Raw genomic sequence first — 22,602 nt, forward strand, 5'->3', positions numbered from 1 at the left:
TCGCCAGACAGTACCTGTTCTTTCTGAGCTCTCTCTTGTATGTTTATTTCTGAGCGATGCTATATTATACTTTTTCTTATATTTTCTATTATCTTGGTCAATATACTGATCAATACTTCTTGTTCAGTATTTTGTAGATTTGGATCCTTTCTCCAGCAGTCTGGTAACTGCCTCAACTCTACTGATCTGCTAAGGATTCAGTCCCTCTGTTCGATCACACGATGTATGTAGTGACATACTGATTGACCTAGAGTGGTTTCTCGCTATATGTAATTAGGAACCCTTTCAGTTTTTCCTTTGATTATGTTAGTTTATTTTGTTCTTTTTCCTCTTTTCTACTTTTCCTTCCTCTTGGCATTTCAGTCAGATCGCTTTCTTTTCTGTTTGTCTCTGCCTTCATCTTATTGAATTTTCCTCAATCTTTCTCTTTTGTTCCTCAGTTATCCTTGTGTGTGTGTGTGTGTGTGTGTGTGTGTGTGTGTGTGTGTGTGTGTGTGTGTGTGTGTGTGTGTGTGTGTACTCACCTAGTTGTACTCACCTAGTTGAGGTTGCGGGGGTCGAGTCCGAGCTCCTGGCCCCGCCTCTTCACTGATCGCTACTAGGTCACTCTCTCTGAACAGTGAGCTTTATCATACCTCTGCTTAAAGCTATGTATGGATCCTGCCTCCACTACATCGCTTCCCAAACTATTCCACTTACTGACTACTCTGTGGCTGAAGAAATACTTCCTAACATCCCTGTGATTCATCTGTGTCTTCAACTTTCAACTGTGTCCCCTTGTTACTGTGTCCAATCTCTGGAACATCCTGTCTTTGTCCACCTTGTCAATTCCTCTCAGTATTTTGTATGTCGTTATCATGTCCCCCCTATCTTCCCTGTCCTCCAGTGTCGTCAGGTTGATTTCCCTTAACCTCTCCTCGTAGGACATACCTCTTAGCTCTGGGACTAGTCTTGTTCCAAACCTTTACACTTTCTGTGTGTGTGTGTGTGTGTGTGTGTGTGTGTGTGTGTGTGTGTGTGTGTGTGTGTATGTGTGTGTGTGTGTGTGTGTGTGTGTGTGTGTGTGTGTGTGTGTGTAAGAGAGAGTATTCACGTAAATGTAGTTGTCTGAGACAATATTTTAATGTAGAAGTGAGGAGCCTCGAACAAAAGTACTAAAAACACGACCTCGATAATTTCAAGTGTGTAAAAAGAACGTTGGGACAACCTATGTATATAGGATATTAATATCCATGAACAGGATGAACATACGTAAGGAGAAGGGAAGGAAGTCTGAGAATAATTACGAGAGAATTGGGAAAAAAATGAAGGCAGGTATGGGGTGAAAGGGAGAGAGGTCAAATTTACGGTACATAAGCAGGGTACGCGTACCCAGGTGGATTCTCAAAAAAAAAAAAAAATTCTGAGGAGTTAATCGACCTCGTAATTGGTTGGCAGCTACTGTCGTATCTATGAAAGTTCTGGTGTCTACCATAGTTATCCTGTATGTTATTGGTCTTTAATTCTCATTAACAAAATAACAGGCTATTAATATTCTTACTTTGTAATGAATATAGAATCAAGAATCGCAGAGAGCTTAGTTTTATTTATTGTTTATTTTTGCCTATGGTTAGTAATGATTGGTTTAGGAAGCTTTACTGAAACTATTATGTGTGGTGTTGTGTGGTGTTATGTGGTGTTATTGTGTGGTGTTATGTGGTGTTATTGTGTGGTGTTATTGTGTGGTGTTGTGTGGTGTTGTGTGGTGTTGTGTGGTGTTATTGTGTGGTGTTATTGTGTGGTGTTGTGTGGTGTTGTGTGGTGTTGTGTGGTGTTATTGTGTGGTGTTATTGTGTGGTGTTATTGTGTGGTGTTATTGTGTGGTGTTGTGTGGTGTTGTTGTGTGGTGTTGTGTGGTGTTATTGTGTGGTGTTATTGTGTGGTGTTATTGTGTGGTGTTATTGTGTGGTGTTGTGTGGTGTTGTTGTGTGGTGTTGTGTGGTGTTATTGTGTGGTGTTATTGTGTGGTGTTATTGTGTGGTGTTATTGTGTGGTGTTATTGTGTGGTGTTATTGTGTGGTGTTATTGTGTGGTGTTATTGTGTGGTGTTGTTGTGTGGTGTTATTGTGTGGTGTTGTGTGGTGTTGTTGTGTGGTGTTATTGTGTGGTGTTGTGTGGTGTTGTTGTGTGGTGTTATTGTGTGGTGTTGTTGTGTGGTGTTATTGTGTGGTGTTGTGTGGTGTTGTTGTGTGGTGTTATTGTGTGGTGTTGTGTGGTGTTGTTGTGTGGTGTTATTGTGTGGTGTTGTGTGGTGTTGTGTGGTGTTGTTGTGTGGTGTTATTGTGTGGTGTTGTTGTGTGGTGTTATTGTGTGGTGTTGTGTGGTGTTGTGTGGTGTTGTTGTGTGGTGTTATTGTGTGGTGTTATTGTGTGGTGTTGTGTGGTGTTGTGTGGTGTTATTGTGTGGTGTTATTGTGTGGTGTTGTTGTGTGGTGTTATTGTGTGGTGTTGTGTGGTGTTGTGTGGTGTTGTTGTGTGGTGTTATTGTGTGGTGTTATTGTGTGGTGTTATTGTGTGGTGTTGTTGTGTGGTGTTATTGTGTGGTGTTGTGTGGTGTTATTGTGTGGTGTTGTGTGGTGTTGTGTGGTGTTGTTGTGTGGTGTTATTGTGTGGTGTTATTGTGTGGTGTTATTGTGTGGTGTTGTTGTGTGGTGTTATTGTGTGGTGTTATTGTGTGGTGTTATTGTGTGGTGTTGTGTGGTGTTGTTGTGTGGTGTTGTGTGGTGTTATTATGTGGTGTTATTGTGTGGTGTTGTGTGGTGTTGTGTGGTGTTGTTGTGTGGTGTTATTGTGTGGTGTTGTGTGGTGTTGTGTGGTGTTGTTGTGTGGTGTTATTGTGTGGTGTTATTGTGTGGTGTTATTGTGTGGTGTTGTTGTGTGGTGTTATTGTGTGGTGTTATTGTGTGGTGTTATTGTGTGGTGTTGTGTGGTGTTGTTGTGTGGTGTTGTGTGGTGTTATTATGTGGTGTTATTGTGTGGTGTTGTGTGGTGTTATTGTGTGGTGTTATTGTGTGGTGTTATTGTGTGGTGTTATTGTGTGGTGTTATTGTGTGGTGTTATTGTGTGGTGTTATTGTGTGGTGTTATTGTGTGGTGTTATTGTGTGGTGTTATTGTGTGGTGTTATTGTGTGGTGTTATTGTGTGGTGTTTTTGTGTGGTGTTGTGTGGTGTTATTGTGTGGTGTTATTGTGTGGTGTTGTTGTGTGGTGTTATTGTGTGGTGTTATTGTGTGGTGTTATTGTGTGGTGTTATTGTGTGGTGTTATTGTGTGGTGTTATTGTGTGGTGTTATTGTGTGTGTTTTTGTGTGGTGTTATTGTGTGGTGTTTTTGTGTGGTGTTATTGTGTGGTGTTATTGTGTGGTGTTATTGTGTGGTGTTATTGTGTGTGTTTTTGTGTGGTGTTATTGTGTGGTGTTATTGTGTGGTGTTATTGTGTGGTGTTATTGTGTGGTGTTATTGTGTGTGTTTTTGTGTGGTGTTATTGTGTGGTGTTTTTGTGTGGTGTTATTGTGTGGTGTTATTGTGTGGTGTTATTGTGTGGTGTTATTGTGTGTGTTTTTGTGTGGTGTTATTGTGTGGTGTTATTGTGTGGTGTTATTGTGTGGTGTTATTGTGTGGTGTTATTGTGTGGTGTTATTGTGTGGTGTTATTGTGTGTGTTTTTGTGTGGTGTTATTGTGTGGTGTTATTGAGTGTGTTTTTGTGTGGTGTTATTGTGTGGTGTTATTGTGTGGTGTTATTGTGTGGTGTTATTGTGTGGTGTTATTGTGTGTGTTTTTGTGTGGTGTTATTGTGTGGTGTTATTGAGTGTGTTTTTGTGTGGTGTTATTGTGTGGTGTTATTGTGTGGTGTTATTGTGTGGTGTTATTGTGTGGTGTTATTGTGTGGTGTTATTGTGTGGTGTTATTGTGTGGTGTTATTGTGTGTGTTTTTGTGTGGTGTTATTGTGTGGTGTTTTTGTGTGGTGTTATTGTGTGGTGTTATTGTGTGGTGTTATTGTGTGGTGTTATTGTGTGTGTTTTTGTGTGGTGTTATTGTGTGGTGTGTTTTTGTGGTGTTATTGTGAGGTGTTATTGTGAGGGTTATTGTGAGGTGTTATTGTGAGGTGTTATTGTGAGGGTTATTGTGAGGGTTATTGTGAGGGTTATTGTGAGGTGTTATTGTGAGGGTTATTGTGAGGGTTATTGTGAGGGTTATTGTGTGGCGTTTTTGTGTGGTGTTATTGTGTGTGTTTTTGTGTGGTGTTATTGTGTGGCGTTGTGTGGCGTTATTGTGCCGCGTTATTTTGGTAAGTTATTATGTCATGGTATTGAGTACATATATTGGAAATCTAATTTTAACAAGTTCTCAACGTGTAGTGCCGAAGAAACAAGGAGAATGACGTGTCCAGGTCAACAGGCCCATAATATACAACCACCAAAAACTTGTGAGAACTTTCCGGTTAAGTCTGTTCTCTGTTGTTATTCTCAGTTTAACTTCTCTTCTGAAATATAGAGAATTCGCAGGCTAGGCGAAATATTCACAAATACTAATCTCAAGCCAAAGGAGACTCGAACCTACGAACCTTATGACAAGTGCTTGGCTCACCGTACCACACTGGCCCGATATTTTGGCGTCCAACTAACGCTAGAAGAGATGAGCTGAAAGCCACCTTCCTGAATGCTGGCTGCTTTGGATCAAACGTCTAGCTTTAGCTGGACGCCGGAAACAAAAATATGGGAATGGTATATGTAGCTCTGTGTTCAGGTCATCAGGCATGCTAATAGTCCCAAGAATCTTGCACAAAGGACTTTATAAAAGTGTTAAAGCTTTTAAGGCGATCGAATAAGTCATTCTCGAGTAATGAACGTAAATTTGCGATAAAGCAAGCGAATATATTGCTGAGAATTTTCCGAAAAATAGGAAAGCCTCTCCTCGTTAAATTTTAAAATACCACAAATCAGCAGATTTTTATTTTTTCCCAGATTACTTTTCACATTTACATTCTCTTTAAAATTCTCTAAAAGCCTGTAAGAAAACTTTTTTTTCTTTTCCGAAAACACATTGTGACAGAAGTGGCAAACAAATTGGCAACTTGGCACACCCACACAGCTCAAAATTAATACGAAAAATACTTCGAGTTATGAGTAATATAAAATAACAAAGGTAGAGGAAGGGAAAAAAAAACAGTCAAGTAACCTTCGTGAACTAATTCCATCATGGCTTCGTACTCCGTCATTATTACTAAGCAAAAACAGGTAGAAGACACTTTGTTTTCTTTCATAATTCATGATATCTCTTGTTTAGGGTTCCACCATTAACCTTTTAACAAAAAAAAAGGTTCCGTAGCTGCAAAGTTACTACACTGGTACGTTACACTACCATTACACTAGTGTACCAATATAGAGCTTCACTCAGCGCTACAGTAAACCTGGTATTATCGAGCAATGCCAGAAGAAATTGGACTAGTTTTTGTTGCTAGGTGGTGTTGATGATTCCTCTGGGACCAACATCAATCTACTTTTTGACGTCAGAGAGAATGACGCATCAGGTCTTGGCTTCTGATTCTGGGCACAGTCCTCGTTCACTTCAAAGTCAGAAGGTACCTCGGCGTTTTTAAGGGAGTGGCAGAAAGAGAGAGAGTTTGCAGTTATGTGATATTGATCAGCTGTTTTGCCATGTCGGCATGTAAACACGCCGTGTTCATGGGGAGGAGCGCTAAACCCTTAGAGGGTCATACAGCGCCTTGGGGTGTGGGAAGGCAAGCAACGATGATTCTGTGTAAGGAAGGGCAGCAGCATCAGCTGCTGCTGCTGCTGCTGCTGCTGCTACTACTACTGCTGCTACTGCTGCTGTTGCTGATACTGCTGCTGCTGCTGCTACTGCTGCTGCTGCTGATACTGCTGCTGCTGCTGCTACTGCTGCTGCTGCTACTTCTGCTGCTGTTGCTGCTGCTGCTGCTGCTGCTGCTGCTGCTGCTGCTGCTGCTGCTGCTGCTGCTGCTGCTGCTGCTGCTGTTGCTGTTGCTGCTATTGCTGCTGCTGCTGCTGCTGCTGCTGCTGCTGCTGCTGCTGCTGCTGCTGCTGCTGCTGCTGCTGCTGCTGCTGTTGCTGTTGCTGCTATTGCTGCTGCTGCTGTTCGATATTGGTATCGGCCGAAAACTGGATATCGGTATCAACAAAAATTTGTGTATCTTCCCATCATTAACATTTGACACATAACACAGGAGTCTTCAACCATTGCAGTGTCTTATTAGAAGTGGTCTAACTACCCCTCCAAAATGGTACAAGACTATGTTATGGTGACCACCTGGTGCTAGTTGTGTCTAGGAGAGGCTGACACCAAGCACAACAAGACTTGGAACTCATCTATACTATTTTCCAGGAACTGGATTAAATCTATCAGCCGAAAAATTCGTGTTGACGATGAAGAAACACAATCACAAAGCTTCACATACAAACTATTGACAAGGACTGGACTTCCTATTACAAATTCCAGGGCATTTAAATCGACAAGAAAGCTAAAGCTTCGGAGCATCTGGAATGAAACAGGTTTAAAACACTCACTTCCCCCAGAGTCAAGACTATGAGAGGCTACACAATAATCACATCAACCCTCTGTCAAAGTTGCGATCACTTCAATAACAGCATTTGGCTAAGAAAAACTAGAAACGACTGCCTACTTTACAACTGCTGTAAATGATCAGATTTACCAGTACAACACAGTACACTCTCTCACCACTGTGGCAAGTGGAACCAGCTGAACAAGTACCTATGAAGCACCAAGAAGCGGTAGATCCCAAGAGTGCACTATACAACGTAAGGCTATCCCATGCTCTATGTATTGTCTAACCCAATTTTAAAGATACCAAAGATAGCTTTAATGAAGGTACTTGGAAGTTTATTCTATTCCACTACAAACCAACGCTGGAATGTATACACTTTAAATTTATCTAACATGAATGTATTATTTCAGGTAAAATATTTTAAGAAAATTATATTTATTCGCTTTTTGTGTTCCTATTTTTTCAGTTTCGTGTGACTTATTACATATATAAATAAACTTGTACTGTAATATTTAGAATTAGTAGTCCATAATGTAGCATGCTAAACACAAGAAGATTTAATGAAAGACAGTCTGGCACTAGGCGAGGTACTAGTCACATGTAGGTCATGCTGGGAACACAGAGAGGACATGTGACCTAGTGGTAAAACATGGTCTCGTGTATCTGTGTATTCTGGTAAGTGTCATAACCCCACTTATCTAGGCTACGTAAATCATAGCGTAGCGGTCATGTTGTGAAAATGTTCCAGCCCTCGAACTGGAGCGCATAATTTGTGAATCAGTAACTCTCACTTATTGGCTGGTAAGGGTCACTAAAGTTGACATCATAATATTTAAAGAAATAGCGAACTGAGCTCACTCTTCTTGATAATCTCAGCTTACTCATTCACAGACTCATTACCAGTTAAATTCTGGCTTCGCTTAAATCACAAGCCAACTTAGTTTTGACCGGAAAACAGACAGAAGACATTGTGATTGGAGACGATTGGCTGGATAACCTTGAGGATGGGAAAGGTTAATTAAAGCAAGAGGCTTGGATAAAGAGGAGACAGTGTTTGTAGAACTTCATGAACAACTTCGTACTCTTTATTATGGTCCACCGCTTATGTATCTTAAGGAAAAAAGTCAGTAAAATCGAAAGGCAAGAACGACCAACTTGTTAAACTGTGTTGAGAGTCGTTTCTCTAATTGTGTCCTTCAAGTTAACCTCGAATTCCATCCGCAGTTATTGGTTACATTAATTTTCCCATTGTTAAGGTCAGGCAAATTAAGTGACTGATTAATCTTATGGACCACAATGAATAAGAAATAACTGTCGTGGCAATATTCATCAAGCCAGCGATTATTTACCAACTGCCCTTGACATCTATTTAGTGTCCACTCGCCGTCTTGGCAAAATGCCACCTATGATTGGGCTCCCTCCTTCTCACCTTATAAGACTTATTGCTGGCAAGCAATTTTCCTTCCAACGTTTTCCAACGTAACTCCCTCCGGCAGAGAGATTATTTGATAGTTATCAACATCTGCCGTTTATATAGTGTTCTGCCAATTTATCTAACCTGTGAGCTCCCAGCAGGTAAAAATACTGCAGAAAGACTAAGAGCAGAGCAAACCATTATTTATGCTACGCTTCGCTCTCAACGGAGTTCTGTAGTATACGTAGTCTATCTCAAAGTTTGCTCTTCACACAGAAGCAAGTTTTGCCTCTCAAAAGTTAATATACTAAACTCAAAAGCTGCTGTATGCCTTTTGTATCATTTTCCAAAAACCTGTCGGTATCACTTACCATTTTTACCAGTTAATACTCCGAGCATTCACAACTGTATTTCGACTACACTGATTCTGCTTGCTACCTTCTTGCATTCACCCTGCAGAGCCGAGGAATTCACGCTCCATATCTGCTCCTTCACTCATTCCTGTTGTACCCACTGACTGGTGTTCTCCCTTTCTTCTGAACAATGCTATACTTCTCGCTCTTCTCCATTTAGAAGCTTCATCACCGTCTTCGTATCCTCCAGCTCGGTACAGGCTTTTTTTTCAAGGTTCATTACGTAGGCCAGTAAACTCATGTTTACCAACTGCGCAGGGAAAGGTGAAGACACCAGCTTGAATATCAGCAGTTGTGAAGTGACTCTTGTGAAGTCACCGATATATTTCAAGGTTAAGTTGTGATTTAATTTTTTTCTTTATTTCTGCTATGAGAAATAAAAAATAAATGTTTAATAAGTACTGTGCCCTTGGTATCTCGTAATGAATTTTATTAACTTGCACAGAATTTTATTACCTATCATATTTTGAGATCGGTCTGTTAAAAGAAAATTAATGTGCACCTCCCCACTTCAGCTCCTATATAAGTTGACCAATTTTAATCATTCGTCTCTCTATAATAAAACACCTGAAATGCTTTTCTATAATCCGTGTTCAAGTTCTGTAAATGCTGGAGAAATAATCTTTCCTGCCATGTTGCCTGAGATGTGTAACTCATGGTTTTCCATAGATTCATTATGTTCAATTCGTAACTCAAAAAAAACTTATGCTAGTGCTATTATTGCCATCTTTCTGTTATCTCCACTGTAAACCAGGTTTATGTCTACATTTTAAAGGGTCACTGGTATCTTACTTGTTTGTTATTTTCTTTAAAAAAAGAGTATTTTGATAAATTTATTGAGCGTCATATGATTTTTAAACCCGATCCTCCCCTAGGTTGAAATGGTGGCTGATCCACTGAGAAGCTTGGTAGCCAGCTCATGTAAAATAGAGACGATCCTTAATATACAGAAATCATGAGGATTCAGAAGCAGACTGTCGATTATTGCATAATATTCTTAAATATGTGAAAGTACAGCAACTTTCAATATTCTTGACTTATAGACAGGATTCCTACTATCAATTCGGAAGCAAGGTAGCAAGCAGAAGAGAAAGAGAAGAGAAGGGGGAAGATACCATTAATTTCACTAGTAGAGCCATAAATACTTCATTTAATCGCAGAAAATGATGCCAATCTTCTTGTGACTTACCTGTGATCTGTTTCAAGTGTTTTCCTATACTCCCATGATAACAGATTTTATTTGGGCCAGACAGGTAAACTGCTGGAAGCTAGACTCGCTCAGCACAGATACTTCACTCAGGTGAATCAGGATTCTAATGCGATTATTACTTACAGATGTTCTTTACTACATCCAGATGATAAAGAACACCTAAATCATCGTGTCTAATGAATCCTCAGCTCAGCGTAACATAATCAAGTCGAAATTAATTAAACATGATTCCAGATTTTTACTTCATCAGCACAGAGGACAGTATCGTTCAGATAAGTATACCATTGAGAATGCTGTCAATAATTTGAAAAAAAAATTTTTAGGTTATACTGTTGAGAGCATCACGTGATGGTGACAGACAGTACCCACAGTAAACTAATTCTGCTTAATATGGTAAAATATAGACACGCAAATGATTGAAAACTCATGACTTGATGATAAGCCAATGACAAGGTGCACACTGACAGACAACACAGGAAGAGCACCTAACACTCACCAGGACAAAGACGTCGACAGGCTCATCGTAAGGCTTCAGATCCCTGGTCAGCAAGATGGCTCGGAACCGCACTGTGGAGGAGACAGCTTCACTCATTATATAAGAATTTCACACACACTTCATATATATATATATATATATATATATATATATATATATATATATATATATATATATATATATATATATATATATATATATATATTTATATATATATATATATGTCGTGCCGAATAGGCAGAACTTGTCATCTTGGCTTAAATAGCAACGCTCATCTTGCCATATAGGACAAGCAAAAATTTATGTATGCAATAATTTCGCCAAAATCATTCTGAACCTAACGAAAAAAATATATTTGATTGTGCTTGTTTAGTACTAAATTATTATAAACGTATTTAAAATATATTTAGTTGGGTTAGGCTAAAATAAATTGCTGTTGTTATAATAAGGTTAGGTAAGTTTTCTAAGATTCTTTTGGTGCAAAATTAAAATTTTTTACATTAACATTAATGAAAAAAATATATCTTTAAACGTATAAGAGAAAATTTCAGAAAGGACTTAATTTTAAATGAGTTTTGGCTAATTGACCAGTTTTACATATTCGGCACGACATATATATATATATACATATATATATATATATATATGTCGTGCGAACGTAACGCTCATCTTGCCATATAGGACAAGTGAAAATTTGTGTATGCAATAATTTCGCCAAAATCATTCTGAACCTAACGAAAAAAATATATTTGATTGTGTCTGTTTAGTACTAAATTATTGTAAACGTATTTAAAATATATTTTGTTGGGTTAGGCTAAAATAAATTGTTCGTGTTATAATAAGGTAAGGTAAGTTTTCTAAGTTCCTTTTGGTGCAAAATTATAAATTTTTACATCGACATTAATGAAAAAAATATATCTTTAAACGTATAAGAGAAAATTTTAGAAAGGACTTAATTTTAAATGAGTTCTTGCTAATTGACCAGTTTTACATATTCGGCACGACATATATATATATATATATATATATATATATATATATATATATATATATATATATATGGTGTGTGTGTGTGTGTATGTATACTGCACATGCATATGCATTTACACACATAAACGCAGTGCACTTATAAATATAAAAATTCATACCGTGAATATGACACGGTACTTTTGGGAGATACTGAAGTTGCTAAACGAATTTGAGAGGGCATATAAAAGAAGGAAGCTAAAAGTGAAGATAGGAAATTGCAAGGTGATGAGAGTATCAAAAAATATAGTCAATGAGAGCTTGGATGGGCTAGCAATCTGAATATTACATCACTTGACCCGTATTCCTGATCAACCATCTGGAAGGTGAGATGGAACTAACCTCTTAATAAACAGTAAACCAACGTAGAAAGCCTGTTTTTATTATTATTATTATTATTATTATTATTATTATTATTATTATTATTATTATTATTATTATTATTATTATTATTATTATTTCACATTAATTGTTTCCCAGCAAGACAGGATGACCCAAACACGAAAAAATAAAGGTGACTGTTACCACTCTTGCCGTCTCTCTCCAGAAGGCCACAGACATGATTCAGAGGACTGTTTTTATTGGTACAACGTATCTCTCTGTGGGGGCAAAACAATTTGTCAATAAATGCTCTTTCTGCACCGTGTGTTATTTCCTCACTATGGCAGCTGAGTAGTATACCATCATGTAATATTGATCTCGCGGACCTACAACACTGCCCCCTAGACTGGCAAGGTGCGTACGTACTCACTATTATTGTCAATATTTACATTTTAACGTATTACGAAGAAAAAAAAACACGTATTAAAAAAAAGGAGACCTTTTATTGTCATTGCGTTACACCTGTAAGAGGTTTTTATTAGGTACTTGATAAAGGTGTCAAAGAGGTTAGTATGGTTAAAGGTAACCTCCCTCACTTCTCTGTTTACTGCCACACTAGTGCTAGTTATGGAAGCGTCCACTGCAAACATTCCTGCAATATTTGTTTTCCACAGCGTGAACGATGACGAGTATATTCTTTTCTTCCGTTTAGTCTCCCTACAAAGTGTTGGTAGATTAGGACAAACTTGATGGTAATGTTGATACAATATACAGAAAACTGGGATGAAAATGGACGTATTTGCGTCCATCTCGGGGTCGCCACCCTCCATGATAGCTTTTCCTTAGAGGAAAGAGGTAGTAAGTCCGAGCATCGTACTAAAATTCGCGTGGTTTCCGACTTCTTAAGAGAATGACTTTGTATTTAACGCATAGAAAGTCACTATACCGTAACTGGAACAGTTTACTGTTTTTTCTGGATCATTATCAAATCACAACTGGGGCGAGAAAAGTAGAATCTACCAGACGTAACAGTGTAGGAGCGTTGTAGAAGTAATAATAGCGGTAGTAGATGTAGCAGTAGCGAAAGAATTTGTAGTAATAATAATAGTAAGCAATAGTAGTAGTAGATATAATAATAATAATGATCATAACAATAGCACAAATAGTAGTAATAGCAGTGGTAGGAGTAGTGGTAGTAGCAGTAGCAGTAGTAATGGCAGTAGTAAAAGTAATAGTTGTAGTAGTAGTAATAATAGTAGTAGTATTAGTAGTAGTAATAGTAGGTGTAGTAGTATAGTAGTGCTAATAGTATAGTAATAGGAGCAGTATAGTAGTAGTAGTAGAAGTAGCAGTAATGTAGTCGTAGTAGTAACAGTAGTAGTGTAGTAGTAGTAGCAGTATAGTAGTAGTAGTAATAATAACAGCAGCAGTAGTAGTAATAGCAGCAGCAGCAGTAGTAGTAATAGCAGCAGCAGTAGTAGTAGTAATAATAGCAGTAGTAGTAGTAGTAGTAGTACATGAGAGCCAGAGAAGAGAAGAACATTGCAGACCTGTGTGGGTCACTCGTTACAGTTGTAACGTAACACAGGTCGAGGATGGATCGTAACATCGTAATAAGCTTCCGGAGTGCGGTTGTTTGCTGACCTTGTACATCTCTCCATTTTGCTCTAATCTTTGTAATTAAGTTATTGGTGGTTAACTATACGTAAATTAGGTTTAATTAATGTTATATTAACCCCCCAAAATAATTAATACGTAATTTTGGTCTCGGTTTATATTAGGAGGCCTGGTCACAGACCGGGCCGCGGGGGCATTGACCCCCGAAACTCTCTCCAGGTAAACAAATTAGTTTACAATGTGACGCACTGTTACGCACTGTAGTCCCTAGCGTAACAAAACTTTAGTCCGGCTTTCCAGTTTTCCGGAATCGTTTCGCGATTTTCACTTCCCTTACACTCCAACAGGTCGCCAAATCCCGAGAACCGCTCGCCTCCATTTTGATATATAATACTTATGTGTTCCAACATCTGGCGTCTCATTATAGCAGCTTGAGTAATTTCGCACCCACCTTCCAGTTCTTCCTAGGTTCTCCTTTAAATCATTCCTTCTGTCCATACTAGATATATACACCCACTTTGTCAATTTCTTTTGCGCCATTCTCTCTACATGACCGAACCACTTCAACAATCACTCTGACACTCTTTGAATTAAATATTTCAAACCACAATACAACCTTATAAGTTCATTACTTGTATTATACATACAACGTTACTGTGATTCGTCCTAATGTTTCATAGACACATCCCTCTACTTGATGCAACTAAATACATTCACATCCTCACCTTCCATTCGATTCTGACTTCTAATCTTTCACTTCATATTATGGTAACTAAATCTCCTCACATTACTCTTTACTCGCTTTTAATTTCCTTCAAAGTCTTCCACCAGCTGCGGCAAATTCTCTTCTGAATCTCAGTATTTTGTCATCTGCAAACAGCACTTTGGATGATTTATGTTTATTATACCTTAGGGCTATACTTCTCACACACACATGAGCATCCACTTATCTTAAAATCCCGTCTATAAGTAGAGTAGAAAATTCCTGTTATAACTGTCTTCGACAACGTTATTAATTTTCCGATCTCGCAGCCCGAACAATAAACTGTTAACTAATGCTGCCCACCACCAGAGGATCCAATTTCTTATGTTTACTGCTGGAATGTTGAAGTTATGAACCTTGAATATTATCAACGACTTTTTAAACGTTATTTGTTGTGATTCTTCGGGTTTTCTTTGGATTCATAATACATTACCTACGGTATGTGTGGCCTCAGTTGTTAGTTCAGCGTAGATCAACGATCTCATCTTTCATTATTATCCACTTGACTAAATGGTTTAGAAAACCGACAAGTTGGTAAATGAGAAAATTGTGCAACATCTGGGTATCTTTATTCTGGAAACGTTTCGCCAGTCAGTGGATTCTTCCGTTCCACCTTTCTCTGCGTTGTATTGAACAAGCCACTGACGGGCGAAACGTTCCCAAAATATACTTAAATGTTGCAAAAATTTCTCATTTATCATCATTATTCACGTTGAGAGTTGGACTTTGTGAACTTGAAATATGGTGTATACAGTGTTGTGGATGACAATGTTGTATGTATGTGTCTAAGTGTGTGTATGTGTGAGAAGAGAGAGGGAGAAGGAGAGAGAGAGAGAGAGAGAGAGAGAGAGAGAGAGAGAGAGAGAGAGAGAGAGAGAGAGAGAGAGAGAGAGAGAGAGAGAGAGAGATTTAGCATGATTGGATACATCAGCAGTGTGCTGCTGCACTGTACTATAATAATTACTCACTGGAAACACACGATAGTAGTTTCCCAGTCATATTCCAGTACACTGGATGGTGCTCATACAAGCTGTAGACACCTGTCAGCTTGAGCTGGGAGATTTCAGTAGTGCCAGCCTGAGCTGAAAGACTTCAGTAATGTCAGCCTTAGCTGGGAGACCAGCAGTATCAGCCTGAGCTGGAGGACACTTCAGTAGTATCAGCCTGAGCTGGAGGAGACTTCAGTAGTGTCAGCCTGAGCTGGGAGACTTCAGTAGTGTCAGCCTGAGCTGGGAGACTTCAGTAGTGTCAGCCTGAGCTGGGAGACTTCAGTAGTGTCAGACTGAGCTGGGAGACTTCAGTAGTGTCAGCCTGAGCTGGGAGACTTCAGTAGTGTCAGCCTGAGCTATGAAACTTCAGTAGGACAATGAGGATATCGCCAAGTATTCCATTAAAGGTTCATCAGCTACGGCAGCTTCAGAGGTTACCTTTTAGCAGAGCTGGAGTTACTCTCACTTGGGAATTACCATCTCTCAGGATGACCCATCACATACACAGGAGGAATTTAATTTTTATGAAGATATCTTGACCATCCAAGAACGTGGGAAAAGAAAAATTATACACAGGAGACAGGAAAGAGAAGGAGCGAGGCAAGAGAAGGAGGAATCTGGAGGATAGAGGCGGGGATGATTTTTATTAATTTAGTGGAACAGAATACATCAGGGAGAGAGAGAAGGGGGGGGAGGGGTAAGTGATAGATGACGCAGTGTAAGGGAGGACGCAGTGAGAGGGAGGATGCAGTAGGAGGGAGGACGCAGTGAGAGGGAGGATGCAGTGGGAGGGAGGAAGCAGTGAGAGGGAGGATGCAGTGGGAGGGAGGACGCAGTGAGAGGGAGGATGCAGTGGGAGGGAGGACGCAGTGAGAGGGAGGACGCAGTGTGAGGGAGGACGCAGTGTGAGGGTGAGGAACACGTGTTGGAGAGGGAGACGAACACCATCTCGGTTACTGACCATGTCCAGCATCAGTAAACCACTGCAGTTACTGACCATGACAGTGTCCAGCATCAGTAAACCACTACATGTTACCGACCATGACAGTGTCCAGCATCAGTAAACCACTACAGTTACTGACCATGACAGTGTCCAGCATCAGTAAACCACTACATGTTACCGACCATGACAGTGCCCAGCATCAGTAAACCACTACAGTTACTGACCATGACAGTGTCCAGCATCAGTAAACTACTACAGTTACTGACCATGATAGTGTCCAGCATCAGTAAACCACTACAGTTACTGACCATGACAGTGTCCAGCATCAGTAAACTACCGCAGTTACTGACCATGACAGTGTCCAGCATCAGTAAACCACCACAGTTACTGACCATGACAGTGTCCAGCATCAGTAAACTACCGCAGTTACTGACCATGACAGTGTCCAGCATCAGTAAACTACCGCAGTTACTGACCATGACAGTGTCCAGCATCAGTAAACTACCGCAGTTACTGACCATGACAGTGTCCAGTATCAGTAAACTACCGCAGTTACTGACCATGGCAGTGTCCAGCATCAGTAAACTACCAGTTACTGACCATGACAGTGTCCAGCATCAGTAAACTACCGCAGTTACTGACCATGGCAGTGTCCAGCATCAGTAAACTACCAGTTACTGACCATGAGTGTCCAGCATCAGTAAACTACCAGTTACTGACCATGACAGTGTCCAGTATCAGTAAACTACCGCAGTTACTGACCATGGCAGTGTCCAGCATCAGTAAACTACCAGTTACTGACCATGACAGTGTCCAGCATCAGTAAACTACCGCAGTTACTGACCATGACAGTGTCCAGTATCAGTAAACTACCGCAGTTACTGACCATGGCAGTGTCCAGCATCAGTAAACTACCAGTTACTGACCATGACAGTGTCCAGCATCAGTAAACTACCGCAGTTACTGACCATGGCAGTGTCCAGCATCAGTAAACTACCGCAGTTACTGACCATGACAGTGTCCAGCATCAGTAAACTACCGCAGTTACTGACCATGGCAGTGTCCAGCATCAGTAAACTACCGCAGTTACTGACCATGACAGTGTCCAGCATCAGTAAACTACCAGTTACTGACCATGACAGTGTCCAGCATCAGTAAACTACCAGTTACTGACCATGACAGTGTCCAGCATCAGTAAACTACCAGTTACTGACCATGACAGTGTCCAGCATCAGTAAACTACCAGTTACTGACCATGACAGTGTCCAGCATCAGTAAACTACCAGTTACTGACCATGACAGTGTCCAGCATCAGTAAACTACCAGTTACTGACCATGACAGTGTCCAGCATCAGTAAACTACCAGTTACTGACCATGACAGTGTCCAGCATCAGTAAACTACCAGTTACTGACCATGACAGTGTCCAGCATCAGTAAACTACCGCAGTTACTGACCATGACAGTGTCCAGCATCAGTAAACTACCAGTTACTGACCATGACAGTGTCCAGCATCAGTAAACTACCACAGTTACTGACCATGACAGTGTCCAGCATCAGTAAACTACCAGTTACTGACCATGACAGTGTCCAGCATCAGTAAACTACCGCAGTTACTGACCATGACAGTGTCCAGCATCAGTAAACTACCGCAGTTACTGACCATGACAGTGTCCAGCATCAGTAAACTACCGCAGTTACTGACCATGACAGTGTCCAGCATCAGTAAACTACCGCAGTTACTGACCATGACAGTGTCCAGCATCAGTAAACTACCGCAGTTACTGACCATGACAGTGTCCAGCATCAGTAAACTACCAGTTACTGACCATGACAGTGTCCAGCATCAGTAAACTACCGCAGTTACTGACCATGACAGTGTCCAGCATCAGTAAACTACCAGTTACTGACCATGACAGTGTCCAGCATCAGTAAACTACCAGTTACTGACCATGACAGTGTCCAGCATCAGTAAACTACCGCAGTTACTGACCATGACAGTGTCCAGCATCAGTAAACTACCGCAGTTACTGACCATGACAGTGTCCAGCATCAGTAAACTACCGCAGTTACTGACCATGACAGTGTCCAGTATCAGTAAACCACTACGGTTATTCTTTCTTCAATAAAAGGTACAGCATCACTAGGTTAATTTCCTGTCATCACCTCATATAAATATCTCAGCAGTACGAGCGTGTTCACAACTACATCGTGTTTAACGCATCCTGGGAGATCCAGTCAACTCCAGCGGCTCAACGTGAGACAACAAACATTACCTGGTCAGCTCCTGGGTTGTGTTTCATAATCAAACGAATCGTAAACAGTGTGTCACCTGACACCTCCCTAGACGACAGCCCAGACGTGACCCTACGATAGTGTTATTTAAAACGGCTCATGTTCACTAGTGGGTCGTGTATGTTTGTGTGTGTGTGTGTGTGTGTGTGTGTGTGTGTGTGTGTGTGTGTGTGTGTGTGTGTGTGTGTGTGTGTGTGTGCATGTATGTGTGTGTGTGCACACTTACACACACTGTCAAACACTCTTTGTATTAATGGTATACAATACCGACATGCTCATGAATAAGACACATGTGTAACATGTGGCCATCCTAATTGACCTTTGGTTTCGCCTTTTCAGCAGGCTTCTTCTGTCTAATAAAGAGGCGACTTTAATTCTAGAAACAGTGAAATTAGAGAGGTAATTTTGTGGTCCTAAGTCATTTAGCGAGTTCCCTCTTGAAGACAGTTAGTGGTCTGTTAGTGCTCTCCCTTTATGCACGAAGGAAGGTGTTGAAGAGTCGCGGTTCCTTTACACTTGTTGACTTCTCTCTCAATGCACCCATTGCGTTCTCTGTTCTTCATCGGCCTCTTGTGCTCGTATGTAGTAATTTCGGTGTATTTGGGACCACTCCCTCAAGGATCATCTAGGTGCAAATTATCATGTACCTTTCCTGTATACGTTCTAAGATGCACAATTAGAGGAACTTCAAGTAATTTAGCTGTGAAGGTTCTCTTTATATTTTCCAGATCTACAATTTCTTCCTTCTTGAAGGGGAGAGTTAATACACAGTAATATTCCTACGAAGAGAGAACGTGTGACCTGAAGAGCGTCATCATCAGCTTGGCATCTCTTGGTCTGAAAATTCTGGTTATCCAGCCTATTATTTTCTTTGCAGTTGTGATAATGACATTGTTGTGTTCATTGAACGCGAGATCTTCTGACATTATCACTCCCAAGTTTCTCATTTTAGGTTACATACTATTGAGTAACTCGAGTTTGTATTGTAGTACGATCTTGTTTTATTTCTGCAATCCTGCTGTGACAAGGTAATTGAAATTTGTTCTCCCTCATCATATTGTTGACAGTAGCCCACTCTCAGCTTGGGTGATCGCTGTCTTCATTAGATGTCACTTCCACGCAGATTGTTTGCAAAGAATGATACAGTGCTATGGTGTACGTCCTGTATATGTCAGATATGACAGTGAGAAAGACAACTGGGGGTGAGTACTATGCCTTGATTGATGTTATTCATTCTCTTAGCATAAAACAGAGTCCTGAAGCCAGAGGTTAGGTGAAGCAGTTAGAGACACCCTCACAAGTGGGCTGGGCCCACTAGTGGAAAAACGTCACACTTATAAGCTGGTCTGCTGGGCTGGCGAAAAGTTTCGGTAATGAAGATACCCAAGTGTTATAGATGTGTCTTATCAGCTTGTCAATATTGTGTACCATTAGCATAATGATAGTTATCTGACGCAGAAACATCATGGTAACTTGGTACAGAGGACATCTTTCACAACTCTCAAGAACAACTCATCCCACTCATATGTTTGCCTAGCCTATTTATAAACACTGACCCAAATTATTAACTTAACCTACTTTCACTAGTGGGCCCCGCCCTTTTGTGACGCTGTCTCTAACTGTTGCAGCTCAGTTCTGGTTCCAGTATACAAGTCTTTATCCCTCATGCCTCGTAGGTTAAAGGACCGAACACCTCCAATCAAAAACTATGGGATCGAACACCTCTAATCAAAAACTATGGGATCGAACACCTCCAATCAAAAACTATGGGATCGAACACCTTCAATCAAGGCAAACTAATTGAACACTTTAAAATAAGATCTCTAATTTCTTCCACTGTCTCTAGTATGAAAGTCGTCATTGTGTTCGAGTGAAGAAGCTGACTGAACAAGTGAAACACATTTTGCACACGAATATTCTCTCTCTCTCTCTCTCTCTCTCTCTCTCTCTCTCTCTCTCTCTCTCTCTCTCTCTCTCTCTCTCTCTCTCTCTCTCTCTCTCTCTCTCTCTCTCTCACTCTCTCACTCTCTCTCTCTCTCTCTCTCTCTCTCTCTCTCTCTCTCTCTCTCTCTCTGCTGAGGGGGCAAATGGTGTGGGGTTTTAATCGCCTCTACAGCCAGAATTGTTACTTAAAAACGATAGAGACTTTTTAAAAATGTTTAACTTTCCCATGTTATAAGAACCATACCTGTGGTGGTACCATACCTGTGGTGGTACCATACCTGTGGTGGTACCATACCTGTGGTGATACCATACCTGTGGTGGTACCATTCTGTCTTACAAACCATAGCTGCATCTTCTGAATACGTGGGTGAGGTGGGACCTTAATATATCTGCCAGCGTATGGCTGCTCCTCTGATGTTAGTACACAGGATTTCTTTGCACTGAGTCAAACATTATCATAAATCTTTTCCATTTGTCCATTAACCGTGGCCGGTTCGGTACCTACAAAACTGGTCAGTCCTCTTAGAAAGCTCCTCTATATAGAGCAGTTTTCCGTAAATGCGGTTGTAAACGTACAAAGACAATTGAACAACTGTAGGTGTTCACCAGTTACCCTGGAACAAGTGTGTGTTCACCAGGTACCCTGGAACAAGTATGTGTTTATCAGGTACCTTGGAACAAGTGTGTGCTCACCAGGTACCCTGGAACAAGTGTGTGTTTATCAGGTACCCTGAAACAAGTGTGTGTGTTCACCAGGTACCCTGGAACAAGTGTGTGTTCACCAGGCACCCTGGAACAAGTGCAAGTGTTCACCAGGTCCCTGGAACAAATGTGTATTCATCAGGTACCCTATAACAAGTGTGTGTTCATCAGGTACACCGTCAACATGTATATATCACCTGAGTCATGATAAAGTACAGAGATTAGGATGAAAACATCTGTCAGTTGTGTACGCACATTAAAGTCTTGCATCTTTCAACACATGAAGTCTTGTAGTTACGCCACCAACTGGGAAGATGCTGCAAGATGCTTACAAAATAAAAACTCAAGAATAATCACATTAATCGACCAACAACCCAAAGAGACAGTTTTAACACGACATGATGACCAGTTCCGCGTTAAAGAAGAACAGTCCAGCACTGAGTTTAATTATTATTACGTTCTCGAGCTCTGTCCCTCCATGGTTACAATGATAAAAAAATTATTCTCAAAATTATATTCACCAAAGCAACAGCATTATTTTTTGTTTGCTCAAAATATAATTATTTCCATTGTACATCCTACTTAATGTAAGAGAATTTGAATAATAAATTGTCGTTAAACTAAGACCAAGAATTAAAGTAAATATTTCTATTATATTATTCCAAGAGTACGAGAGTAAGATGGCTATAGTCAGATGCTCTCAGATGCTGTGATGGTCATCTCTTGGTTGGATCGAATACGTTGTGCATCTCCAACTGGACATATACAACTGTAGTCCTAAATGCTAAACCAAAATAGTTAATAGGGATCTAGTATCCATGTGGGGCAGGTGATGAAATACTTGTCGGGTAAACCTTAAGAAATTTTATATAATGTATCATGAAGCAGAGTTTTATGTGCCAGAGGAAGGCAGGTAGGTAAGGTAAGTGTTTCCTGACGCTGGTCTTAATTATATGGTGACCCGTTGAAGAATTGAGACACGTTTCTTCAATAAAGATTCCCATATGTTGCATAAGTGTCTCAGTTCTTCAACTTGACGGTTTTCGAAACCATTCATCACATCTATCAGACACTGCATCATCATGGGTTCTTGATACAAAGAATTCTTCAAAATTTGTCCAATCTTAGGACGAAGACCTACTTCGACTAGTGGATGATACCACTATGACCCCGCCTCCTCCTGCTTCGCCTCACCTGACTACAGTATATAAGCCACGTCTGCGGCCCTGTGCTGTACTTTCTACAAAATTGATGGACTCAACACATCGACCCCAGGCTGAGGGACTGATTACCTCAAACTCCTCCTCTCCTTACACCTTCCTGCTTAGTAAAAGACTGATGAAGTCACTGTGTGGCGAAACGTTTCTTCAGTAAAGATTCCCATATGTTGCATAAGTGTCTCAATTCTTCAACTTGTCTGTTTTCAAAACCATTCATCACATATGATGACCCGCCACTGGACCGTCTGGTCATCTGACCGAGGCCTTTCGCTGGCTTACCGGTCCACCTAAAATCAGTATCAGAAGGATGATTTAAACAACTCTTGTGTCATCCATCACACCTGTGGACACCCCGTCAACCTCCATAATGATACACTATTTATGAAGGACTCAGACCTGCGCAGTAGGTACCGTTTAGAGTCATCGCTGCTATACTCAAAATAAAAAAAAAATAATTTCGGAAATCATATCACAACACATTCTTAAACCAAGCAAAATATAGCCATCGCTTAGCCTTGTCTTTTCTCGCACAACACAAAACCTCAGCTATTATTTATACTGATTTCTTCTCCTCAGTACTGGACTGATAAATCCCCTGGTAGGCGACATATCTAATTAATCTCTAATTCTTTTACTTTAGGCTTTAATGGGCCCCAAAGCTCGGGTGA

At 40.4% G+C, this 22,602-nt stretch overlaps 1 protein-coding gene across 1 annotated transcript in view; it reads right to left on the reverse strand.

Moving 5' to 3' along the window:
- Positions 1–22,602, reverse strand: part of LOC128690895 (CD109 antigen) — a 326,701-nt gene that overhangs the window by 90,618 nt on the left and 213,481 nt on the right. Inside the window, exon 5 of the mRNA XM_053779656.2 lies at positions 10,116–10,186. Within this exon, the coding sequence (XP_053635631.1) occupies positions 10,116–10,186 (71 nt within the window). The remainder of the gene's footprint in view (positions 1–10,115; positions 10,187–22,602) is intronic.

This window comes from Cherax quadricarinatus, chromosome 24, assembly GCF_038502225.1.
Source record: "Cherax quadricarinatus isolate ZL_2023a chromosome 24, ASM3850222v1, whole genome shotgun sequence".
In the NCBI taxonomy this organism is placed as follows: domain Eukaryota; kingdom Metazoa; phylum Arthropoda; class Malacostraca; order Decapoda; family Parastacidae; genus Cherax; species Cherax quadricarinatus.